This window comes from Octopus bimaculoides, chromosome 21 (genome assembly GCF_046866305.1).
Source record: "Octopus bimaculoides isolate indiv1 chromosome 21, ASM4686630v1, whole genome shotgun sequence".
NCBI classification, from domain to species: Eukaryota; Metazoa; Mollusca; class Cephalopoda; order Octopoda; family Octopodidae; genus Octopus; species Octopus bimaculoides.
The window spans coordinates 24,636,329-24,648,828 of record NC_142948.1 but is presented as its reverse complement, the minus strand read 5'-3'; the positions used below and the strand labels follow the sequence as shown (position 1 = coordinate 24,648,828).

Here is a 12,500-nt window from a genome sequence, read left to right as displayed (position 1 = left end):
AAGACAAGATCCTTCAACCAATTGGGGTAGAGTATTAAGGAATATGAAAATATGATGGAGGGCAGGCAGACAGGAACAGGTGTTTTGTTGAAGATGTGAGTATTTAGTTGCCACATCCCAAGGGGCAGGTGCTTTGTTGAAGACGTATAACAAGTAAAAGGGTAAAAGTGTTTTGGCTGCTATTTCTAGCAACCTGGGTGTCCTTGGTACAAGGTGTCCTTATTGGCTTGAAGCATTACCAGTGATCTGATGAGAAACAGCCAACTGTTGAATGTAGCGCCAATCATTTCTATAACAGTGTGTAGGCTGGGGAAATGAGGTCAAAGAAATATTTCACCGTAAAACTTTCCAACAACTAAAAGAATGTGCGCTACCTGTTGTCTTTATCGATCACTGTCCAAAGAAGCAACCAGGTGGTTGGTATTGATTCCTACACAAGCATGCGCACACACATGCACATGCATGCGCGCGCACACGCACACACACACACACACACACACATAAACACACACACACACACACAAACACGGACAGATGTTTAATTGTTTTGTTGTTTGTGAGAGGGTTTGTTTCATGCAAACTAAAAACAGTTCTTCGTACATGTATGCATGTGTGTGTGTGTGTATCATATATAGACAGATAGACAGACAGATAGACACACAAACACACATGCACATACACACACATATACACATACATACATATGTGTGTGTGGGTAGATATATAAGCAAGTGACATACACATGAGGAACAACTTGCCAATAAAGCAATGTGTCAATAATACCTGTTAGTATTTATTCTGCCCTAGTTACACAGCCACTCCCTTGTCATTGTCTCCTTCACCAATGCAGTGAACTGCCGATTGGCTCTTTGGAAACCTAAAACCAACAATACTAATACATGATACAAACTATGTAGCCATCACTAATTACAGTGTAATAAAATTTTTAGTGTTTTTTTTGTCTTTGGTCAGTAACTCTTTTACTCTTTTTACTCTTTTACTTGTTTCAGTCATTTGACTGTGGCCATGCTGGAGCACTGCCTTTAGTCGAGCAAATAGACCCTAGGACTTATTCTTTGTAAGCCTAGTACTTATTCTATCGGTCTCTTTTGCCGAACCGCTAAGTTACAGGGATGTGAACACACCAGCATCGGTTGTCAAGCAATGTTGGGGGGACAAACACAGACACACAAACATATACACACACATGCATATATATATATATATATATATATATATACATATATACGACGGGCTTCTTTCAGTTTCCGTCTACCAAATCCACTCACAAGGCTTTGGTCAGCCCGAGGCTATAGTAGAAGACACTTACCCAAGGTGCCACACAGTGGGACTGCACCCAGAACCATGTGGTTGGTAAGCAAGCTACTTACCACACAGCCGTGTTATTTTTTATTTGTTTCTATCTAGAAATCAAAGGAAATGACCTCTATTCCCTTCAAACTTTTGCTTTTGTGATCTGGACATCAATGTTTTGGAGCTGTCCTATTTTCCATAACATTTCAGACAGATTCAGCAAATATTCTACTCAATACCACAGATTTGCTTGTCAGTTGCTTGACCTTAACCACTCGAGCATGTCCCTTAATGACTAATAATATGCATAGCTCTAATAAGGAGCAGGAGTTGTGGGGCAGGGAACATCATAGCCATGTGTTGAGAGGGATTCTTTGGGGTTTGAATAAATGTAAGAAAAGCAAAATTTGATGGAAATATTAGCTGGGTTTTTTTTCATACTTTCTAGGGGTAAGCAAATAAGAAATAACAGTTGGTACTCATGAACAAAAATCGTGCTGTACGCTGTTCTTAATCCCTAAAACTGACGTGACAATTCTAGATTGTTCCTTTGGTCCTCCTGTAGCTAATTATTAGGTTAAAGTGGTGAATTATATAAGACCTATAATCAATACCTCTCAGTTTAACCAGGTCAGCAGTGTTGGATCAATCAAGAAAACAAGTTGTTTCATGGAGAATATTGATCCCATCCCTAGAACAATTCTTACAATATGTCAGCAGATGTTTCTTGCTGGTCCCTGAAGTTGATAAGTCAATCACCTCATCATCATCATCATCATCATCATCATCATTATCATCATCATCATCATCATCATCATTATCATCATCATTATTATCATCATCATCAACATTTTAATGTCCACTCTTCCATGCTCGTCATGAATCATACAGAATATTTAGTGGAGGCAGATTCTTTGCGACAGTCGGATGCCCTTCTTGTTGCCAGTCCACACTTGTTCCCAAATGAGGTCATATATTTTTCCCCCTGACCAGATATGGAAGACTGGAAATGAAGGACACTGCTTGTATGAGAGTGACACTCATTTACAGCTACCGTGTAATGTCAAGACAAGGAGACACACGCACACACACACACACACACACAACACATATACATACACATATACCTACATATACATATGCACACTTTATAATACAGGATTCTTTCAGTTTCCATCTACAAAATCCACTCACAAGACTTTGGTTGGCCCAGAGCTATAGTAGAAGACACTTGCCCAAGGTGCCACACAGAGGGACTGAACCCAAAACCATGTAGTTACAGACACACACACACACAGTGAATACATATATGATTGGCTTCTTTCAGTTTCCGTCAGCCAAATCCACTCACAAGGCTTTGTTCGGCCCAGGACTGTAGTAGAAAACATTTGCACGAGGTGCCACATAGAGGGACTAAACCTGAAACCATGTGGTTGGGAAGCAAACTGCCTGCACTACAAGTGTTTTTATTTTTGTTTGTTTGTTTTTTAGGCCCCTAAAATTAGGCAACAAATTGATACAGCTATTAGAGTATCCTTTATAGTATTTGCTCCAGCTGTCTGCACTCTGAGTTCAAACTCAGTGAAGGTGAACTTTTGCTGATCCTTTTTGATACCAACTTGTCTGAGGCTGCCCCTGGTCCTATGGTGCAAACTCCCTGATTTAACCCTCTAGCATTCAGATTATTCTATCAAACGTAATACTTATTTATTCACATTGTTTTGAATTAATCATGCATTATCTCATAGCTATTATCTCATAGCTTTGAGATTTTAATGATGTGCTTGTTTATTTTTACAGTGATATAATAGGGTAGGTGAGAGAGGCTGAATCTGGCCAGTTTGAACATTAAATAGATAGAATATTTTGGCTAGATATGGCTGGTTTAAATGCAAAAAGGTTAACATGTTCTATAAATTGAGACTTTCCACCAAAATTTCATGCTAATTTACATTCTTAATAGTCCTTTCTTATTTCTTTATTGCCCACAAGGGGCTAAACATAGAGGAGACAAACAAGGATAGACAAAGGGATTAAGTCAATTACATTGACCCAAGTGTTTCAATGGTACTTAATTTATCGACCCTGAAAGGATGAAAGGCAAAGTCGACCTCGGCGGAATTTGAACCCAGAACGTAAAGACAGACGAAATACCGCTAAGCATTTTGTCCGGCGTGCTAACGTTTCTGCCAGCTCACCACCTTTCTTTTAAATAGTCCTTTCTATTAAAGTCCATCTTAATAATCCTTTCTATTATAGACACAAGGCCTGAAGTTTTGTGGGAGGGAGATAGTTGGTTGTATAGACCCCAGTTCTCAACTTGTAATCATTTTATCAATCTTGAAAGGATCAAAGGCACAGTTGGCCTTGGTGGAATTTGAACTCGGAACATAAAGACAGACAGAATGCTCAGTAGAATTTTGTCTGGTGTGCAAATGATTCCGCCAGCTTACCACCTTAAACACCAGCTTAGCAATGATGACAACATGTATTTCACCAAATGATGACAACATGTATTTCACCAAATGATGACAACATGTATTTCAAAAGAAATATGTAACAAAACGTTTGATTTTATATAGAATTATGGTAAGAAAGAGGTTAATTCCATTTCGGAGGGCAGTAGGGGTGATGTGCCCTGGGTGGCACTTTTAATGGGGTGCCACTCTTGGGTATGTTGTAGGCAATATGCGTTTTATGTGGGGTCAGGGGGCAGCAAACAGCAGGGTCACCCCGGGTGGCACACACTCTAGCTATGCTAGTGCATTCAAGGCAGAAGCTGGAAGAATCGTTAGCAGACCAAGCAGAATGCTTATCAGTATTTCATCCATCTTTATATCCTGAGTTCAAATTCCGGCACGGTCGGTTTTGCCTTTTATCCTTTTGGGGTTCAATAAAATAAGTACCAGTTGAACACCCGCATTAATGTGATTGACTTACCCCCTCCCCTGACCTTCCTAAACTTACACCAAAATTTGAAATCAATAAAATACCATTCAAGTACACTGATCAGTTCTTCTCACTCTCTCTTTCTCCCTTCTCCTTCCCTCCTCTTCCTTGCTTCCTCTCTCTCACTCGCTTTCTTTCTCTCTCTCTCTCTCTGAATTGGTTACATAGTACCACAACAGGGTCCTCTGATAGACTACACATGGTACTCCTCTCTCCAAAAACTGGAGTTCAATGAGTAAATAAGAAGTTTACAACTTTTCTAAAAGAAGAAAAAACGCAGATGATGTTACTGGACAAAACAATATGTGATGCAGTGGTGACCAGAAACAAAAGATGAAGACAATAATTAATTAATAGGTCAAGGCAATCGATGATCAATGATATATATATATATATATATATATATATATATATATATATATATATATATATATATATATATTTCGTATGTGTATTTCGTGTGCAAGATTCTTGATGTGGATACGTGTGTTGAAAGAAATACAATTAAATATAAATTAATAAAGGACTGAACCAGTGCGTGTGTTTATTACCGGCATAATGCCTCTCCCAAGGTTTAATTGTGTATATATATATATATATATATATATATATATATATATATATATATATATATATATATATATATATATATATATATATATATATATGATTGTTTTACTGTTACTTGGGTCAGTGTAGTTCCATTTTATGTTACGATAGTTATAGACCAATCAGGTGATATATATTGATAGAGAGAGAGAACTGGTGGTGATGAAATTGCTATAATATTGATCCCTAAAGTTCATAAGTCAGTGGGTGTTTCTTATTGATTATTGATCCTTAAAGGTGACAAAAAGTCAATAAAGGTTTTGTTCATTTTTTTGTTTGTTTGTGTGTTTGTGGGTTTGTGATTTAATTAATAAATGTGGATGGGCTGATATTATATATACAAACATATAATGTGTGTGTGTGTGTGTGTGTGTGTGTGTGTGTGTGTGTGTGTGATCTGATCAATAAGTATTCGGACCGTTGCCATAGTAACGAAGCTAAAGCATGCAGAGTGAAGTCACTTAGCACAAATTTACCTTGGACTCTGCTGTCCATGCAGACTAAGTGTTAACATTCTAGCTCACTTCTGCTGTTTACAGCAGTGCTTGGAAGGAACATGTGTAGCATGTGATCGTCGCATTGACCCTGACAGAGAAAGTTGTCATGGCAATACTTGCTCAGAGGCCTACGCAAAGTTGTAGAAAGTGTTTGGAGAGGAGTATATGAGATGCATGCAAGGAGTACAGACGTTTCCAAGATGGCCGAAAAAATTTCGATAGTGATGAAGGTTCTGGGAGACCTGTAACCAGCAAAACTTAGGAAAACATTGCAGGTGTGCATCCAGCTGTAAAGGGAAATCATTGAATATACCATCCATAAGTTATCAGAGGATGTGCAGATTAGCTATGGTTCATTTCAGTCCATTATTACTGAAGATTTGGTTATGAGACGCATGTTTGCCAAGTTTATGCCAAAACTGCTTTCAGCTGACCAAAAAGAAACCTGGGTTTCAGTTGCATGAGATCTCCTTGATTGTGTTGAGAATGATGAAAACCTTTTGAAAATTTTGTGTAGGCAGGCATCGCCAAGCTTTTGGGTTCCCAATGCTAACCACTCTACAGAGCATACTGGGTGCTTTTTATGTGGCACCATCACCAGTGTTTTTTTAAGTGGCACCAGCACCAGTGCTTTTCATGTGGAACCAGCACCCACACCAATTCTTTTTATGTGGCACATTGGTTTTAGGATCTCAATTCTGTCCTAAAGAATTTGCCTTTCTCCTGCCATCACTTGTCATTATTCTTACATCTGCTTTTCCATGCTGCCATGAGTTGAATAGGTTTTTCAAGACAGTGTTTTACAACCAAATGCCCCTCTTAACACTGTTTTTCAAGTAAGAGGTCTCTTATTTCACATAGCTTTGAAAGCATGAACCGAACAAAGGATTTATCATTGGGAGAAGTGACAACAAGAACATTGCACTAAGTTTGTGATTTTTTTAGCATAAGTGGGTGGCAGGTGTAAAATACACATACACACATACATGAACACACACATGCACACACATACACATACATAAATATACATATATGTATGTATTGTTATATTTTGGAAGGGTCATTTTCTCTTTCCTTTTTTTGTTTTTTGTCAGTTAACCACACACAGACTATATACTTCTTCTTCACTTCAGCTTTATTGTTATTCTTATTTTAGTGTCCTTTGTCTGAAATCTTTCGTCACACATCCTTCAGTGCCTGATATGTACATGTATATATCGCTAACCACTACATACATTTTTTTTCTCTCCTTGTTTCTTTCTGTGTTCCTTTCTGTGGAAGAGCGTAGGCTCGAAACATTAAAGACTTTTTCAATAACCGAGCATTATACTAATACATCTGTTTGTTTTCTACACCACCTGTCTTCGTCTGTTGTTTTTTTGTGAATTCTCCCTATATATATATATATATATATATATGTATGTATGTATGTATGTATGTATGTATGTATGTGTATGTATATGTATATATATGTATGTGTGTGTGCGTGTGTGTGTATGAGTATGTGTGTGTATGAGTATGTGTGTGTATGCACACACACACACACATGCACACACACACTCGCACACACACACTTGCGGGCACACACACACACACACACAAACTGGTGTGGTAGTCATATGCTGCAACACTGGGTTCTCAAGATTCAGTTTCAATCCCTAGAAAGAAACCTTTCCACTTCATTTCACTTCACACCTTTATATAATTGCATGAACTTGTACAAAGCCCCACCCACCACAGAAAAAAACAAACAAACATTATAAATATTGAAGAATTTTATTCCTCATCTCAAAAGATGACGTTTGGATGTTTCCATTAAGATTCTTAATTCTATTGTTGTTTGTGTTTTTTTTTTTTTTGCAGGTGAAAATCCTCAACTACCCCGTTTCAAACTACACCTTACCCCATGAAAATGAGAAAGACATTGAGATCGCCAGATGTGGTGCTCTGGCCCTCTGGAGCATCAGTAAGAGCAAGAAGAACAAAAAATGTATGAGACAAGCTGGAGCAATTCCTCTTCTTGGCAGACTCTTGAAATCTCATCATGAGAACATGTTGATACCTGTGGTTGGAACATTACAGGAGTGTGCCTCAGAGGTAGGTTAGAGGCTGTTGTTGATGTTGTAGTTCTTGCTACTGTTGTATAATAGAAGCATCCTGTCTAAAATCTAAACTTAAAACCAAAATCTTATGAGTGGATTTGATAGGTGGAGATTGCCATATAATGTATGTGAGTGCACGTATGTATGTATGCATGTGTGTGTGTGCATGTGTATGTGTATGTGTGTGTGCGTGACTTCTAATTATGGAGGGAACCTGTGGAAGAGGTAGACCCAGGAAGATGTGGGACGAGGTGGTAAAGCATGACCTTTGGTTGTTGAGTCTCACAGAGAAAAGACTATAGTAGAAGACACTTGCCCCTGAAACAAAGTCAGTGCGTTTCAATACAGTTATGGAAATATGGTAATAATATCGATAAAGTGATCTAAATTAAAACCTTCCAAGAAAATTTTATGTTAATTTATGTTCGAAACATCAGCAGCTTAAAAACAACAAAATTATTTTACTAAATTCTTTTATTTTCACAATTAATTCAAATAAAAGCTGTATATTCCAACAGAAATATAATAACGAAAGGGGTTAATATGTTTTAAAGATGGAAAAACTCCTTCCAAAACAAGAAACTACCATAATTTTGCACTTTACCCCAAATTTCACCAAAACTACTTAACTATCATTTCTCATGTGTTGTATCACAAATTTATGCAGATATTTATCTACACTTATCTACATCTCTCTCTCTCTCTATTGCTCTCTCTCTCTCTCTCACACACACACACACACACACACACACACACACACACACACACACACACACACACACACATCTGCATGCACCATGCTTCTCTCAGTTGGCAACATCTGAAAACTTCATCATGTTTTTGTGACGTAAAAACATAATCATTTCTCTGATAAGATTTGCTTGGTGTAATTTGGTTAATAGAAATTCCATATCATGCCGTGAAATATGTTAGTGTTTCAACAGAAATATCTCTTTAATAAGCTTCATTAGAACCACAATATCAGACAGAGAGGAAAGGAGTCCAGTTGATGTCTTTCAAAGGAGTTTTTTCAACTTTCTTATTGCAGCACTGAAATCACCGTCACCATTGTCGTTGTTGCCGTCATCTTCTTCTTTACCTCCTCCTTTTCCTCCTCCTTCTTCTTCTCCTTCTTCTTCTTCTTCTTCTTCTTCTTTTCCTTCTTCTTTTCCTCCTTCTTCTTTTCCTTCTTCTTCTTCTTTTTCTTCTTCTTTTCCTTCTTCTTCTTCTTCTTCTTTTCCTTCTTCTTCTTTTCCTTCTTCACCTTCTTCTTCTTTTCCTTCTTCTTCTTTTCTTTCTTCTTTTCCTTCTTCTTCTTCTTCTTCTTTTCCTTCTTCTTTTCCTTCTTCTTCTTCTTTTCCTTCTTCTTTTCCTTCTTCTTTTCCTTCTTCTTCTTCTTTTCCTTCTTCTTCTTCTTCTTCTTCTTCTTCTTTTCCTTCTTCTTCTTTTCTTTCTTCTTCTTTTCCTTCTTCTTCTTTTCCTTCTTCACCTTCTTCTTCTTTTCCTTCTTCACCTTCTTCTTCTTTTCCTTCTTCTTCTTTTCTTCTTTTCCTTCTTCTTCTTCTTTTCGTTCTTCTTCTTTTCCTTCTTTTCCTTCTTCTTTTCCTTCTTCTTTTCCTTCTTCTTCTTTTCCTTCTTCTTTTCCTTCTTCTTCTTCTTCTTCTTCTTCTTTTCCTTCTTCTTCTTCTTCTTCTTCTTCTTCTTCTTCTTTTCCTTCTTCTTCTTCTTCTTCTTCTTCTTCTTCTTCTTCTTTTCCTTCTTCTTCTTCTTTTCCTTCTTCTTCTTCTTTTCTTTCTTCTTCTTTTCCTTCTTATTCTTTTCCTTCTTCTTCTTCTTCTTTTCCTTCTTCACCTTCTTCTTTTCCTTCTTCACCTTCTTCTTCTTTTCATTCTTCTTCTTTTCTTTCTTCTTTTCCTTCTTCTTCTTCTTCTTCTTTTCCTTCTTCTTATATTCCTTCTTCTTTTCCTTCTTCTTCTTCTTTTTCTTCTTCTTTTCCTTCTTCTTCTTCTTCTTCTTTTCCTTCTTCTTCTTTTCCTTCTTCTTCTTCTTCTTTTCCTTCTTCTTCTTCTTCTTCTTCTTCTTCTTCTTCTTCTTCTCCTCCTCCTCCTCCTCCTCCTTATCATCATCATCATCATCATCATCATCATCATCATTATTATTTATTATTATTATTATTATTATTATTATTATTATTATTATTATTATTCAATGAGCTGGCAGAATCGACAGCACGCTGGGTAAAATGCTTAGTGGCGTTTTGTCCATCCCTATGTTCTTTTCCTTCTTCACCTTCTTCTTCTTTTCCTTCTTCTTCTTTTCTTTCTTCTTTTCCACCGGGGTTGACTTTGCCTTTCATTCTTTCAGGGTTGATAAAATAAGTACCAGTTATGCACTGAGGGCGATGTAATCGACTTACTCCCTCCCTCAAAATTTCAGGCTTTATACCTATAGTAGAAAGGATTATTCATCATCATCATCATCATCATCGTTTAACGTCCGCTTTCCATGCTAGCATGGGTTGGACGATTTGACTGAGGACTGGTGAAACCGGATGGCAACACCAGGCTCCAGTCTGATTTGGCAGAGTTTCTACAGCTGGATGCCCTTCCTAACGCCAACCACTCAGAGAGTGTAGTGGGTGCTTTTACGTGTCACCCGCACGAAAACGGCCACGCTCGAAATGGTGTCTTTTATGTGCCACCCGCACAAGCCAGTCCAGGGGCACTGGCAACGATCTCGCTCGAAAATCCTACAGGAGCCAGTCAGGCGGTACTGGCAACGGCCACGCTCAAAATGGTGCATCTCATGTGCCACCCGCACAAGAACCAGTCCAGGGGCACTGGCAACGATCTTACTTGGCTTGCCGGGTCTTCTCACGCACAGCCCATTTCCAAAGGTCTCGGTCCGTAGTCATCGCCTCGGTGAGGCCCAATGTACGAAGGTCTTGCCTCACCACCTCAGCCCAGGTCTTCCTGGGCCTACCTCTTCCACGGGTTCCCTCAACTGTTAGGGTGTGGCACTTTTTCACGCAGCTATCCTCCTCCATTCTCACCACATGTCCATACCAGCGCAATCGTCTCTCTTGCACGCCACAACTGATGCTTCTAATGTTCAGCTTTTCTCTCAAGATACTTACACTCTGACGGGTATTCACATTGACATTACACATCCAACGGAGCATACTGGCTTCATTCCTTGCGAGCTTACGTATGTCCTCAGCAGTTACAGCCCATGTTTCACTGTCATGTAGCATGGTTGTTCGTACGCATGCGTCATACAGTCTGCCTTTTACTCTGAGTGAGAGTCCCTTTGTCGCCAGCAGGGGTAAGAGCTCTCTAAACTTTGCCCAGGCTATTCTTATTCTAGCAGCTACACTTTCAGCGCACCCACCCCCACTACTAACTTGGTCGCCCAGATAGCGGAAGCTATCGACTACCTCTAGTTTTTCACCCTGGAATGAGATAGAAGTTGTTTCCTGTTTGTTTGCAGTCTTTATTGCACCTGAACATCTGCCACAAACAAAAACTAACTTGCTAGTTAACCTGCCTTTGATGTTGCTGCACCTCTTATGTGTCCATAGCTTGCACCGGGTACATCTTATAGAGTTACTACCTACTCCTTTTCTACATACTGAGCAGGGCCATTATTATTATTATTATTATTATTATTATTATTATTATTATTGTTATTATTTGTAGTAGTAGCAGCAGCAGCAGCAGCAGCAGCAGCAGTAGTAGTAGTAGTAGTAGTAGTAGTAGTAGTAGTAGTAGATTCTCTCTTGTTCTAAAGTATCTGTTGGGGTGGGTTGAAAAATCCTTTCCATGCTAGTATGTGTATATGAGAGAGACAGACTGACAGATAGACAGAAAGCATGTGTGTGTTTGTAAGAGAGAGAGCATGAGTGGGTGTGTGAGCATCCATGCATGTGTCTCAAATAAAGGGAGAGTCACAGCAAGCTTCAGTTTCACCTGTTAGGTCAAACTTTATAGAAGCTATAGGACAGGTGTCAAATTTGCTTGACCTTGTGAACCAAACCGAAGAGTGAATTAGGTTTCAGAGCCAGATTGAAACATAAACTAGATCTCACGAGCTATTCCTAGTGTTGGCCAAAATAAATGGATTAATGGGTCCATATACGATATAACGACTTTATTAACAATAAAGAAATGAAAGAATATAAGGTATTTTTCATGGCATTGGCTTTGCCAGTCCCTGTCAAGCTGTCCAACCCATGCCAGCATGGAAAATGAATGTTAAATGTTGATAATGATGATGATGATGATACATATATATATATATTACATATTTGTTTTGCAAGATTTTTGATGTGAAATCGTGTGTTGAAACAGATGTTGTTGTACTTGGGGATGGTCATATTGCCAGTTTAGCCAATAAAAACACACGCACTGTATATTTGGTGTTAATTTGCTTCAGCTTTATATTACATTAATCTTAATCTTATTTCGGCCGAAATAAGATTAAGATTAATGTAATATAAAGCTGAAGCAAGTTAACACCAAATATACAGTGCCTGTGTTTTTATTGGCTAAACTGGCAATATGACCATCCCCAAGTACAACAACATATATATATATTCTTTTATTTTTTATTCTTTTCTTGGTTTCAGTCATTTGACTGCAGTCATGCTGGAGCACTGCCTTTAGTTGAACAAATTGACCCCAGGACTTATTCTTTGTAACCCTAGTACTTATTCTATCGGTCTCTTTTGCCGAACTGCTAAGTTATGGGAATGTAAACATACCAACATTGGTTGTCACGCAATGGTAGAAGGGATAAACATAGACACACAAACATATATACATGTATACAACAGGCTTCTTTCAGTTTCCATCTACCAAATCCACTCACAAGGCTTTGGTTGGCTCGAGGCTATAGTAGAAGACACTTGCCCAAGGTGTCACACAGTGGGACTCAACCCAGAACCATGTGGTTGAGAAGCAAGCTTCTTACCACACAGCCACGCCTGTACCTATATATATATTTATATTTATATATTATTAAATAATAA

General features: G+C 38.4%; 1 protein-coding gene across 1 annotated transcript in view; it reads left to right on the top strand.

The window, feature by feature from the left end:
• LOC106872633 (outer dynein arm-docking complex subunit 2) overlaps positions 1 to 12,500 on the top strand; it is a 261,939-nt gene that overhangs the window by 147,248 nt on the left and 102,191 nt on the right. Inside the window, exon 13 of the mRNA XM_089338944.1 lies at positions 7,233 to 7,466. Coding sequence (XP_089195070.1) covers positions 7,233 to 7,466 — 234 coding nt within the window. The remainder of the gene's footprint in view (positions 1 to 7,232; positions 7,467 to 12,500) is intronic.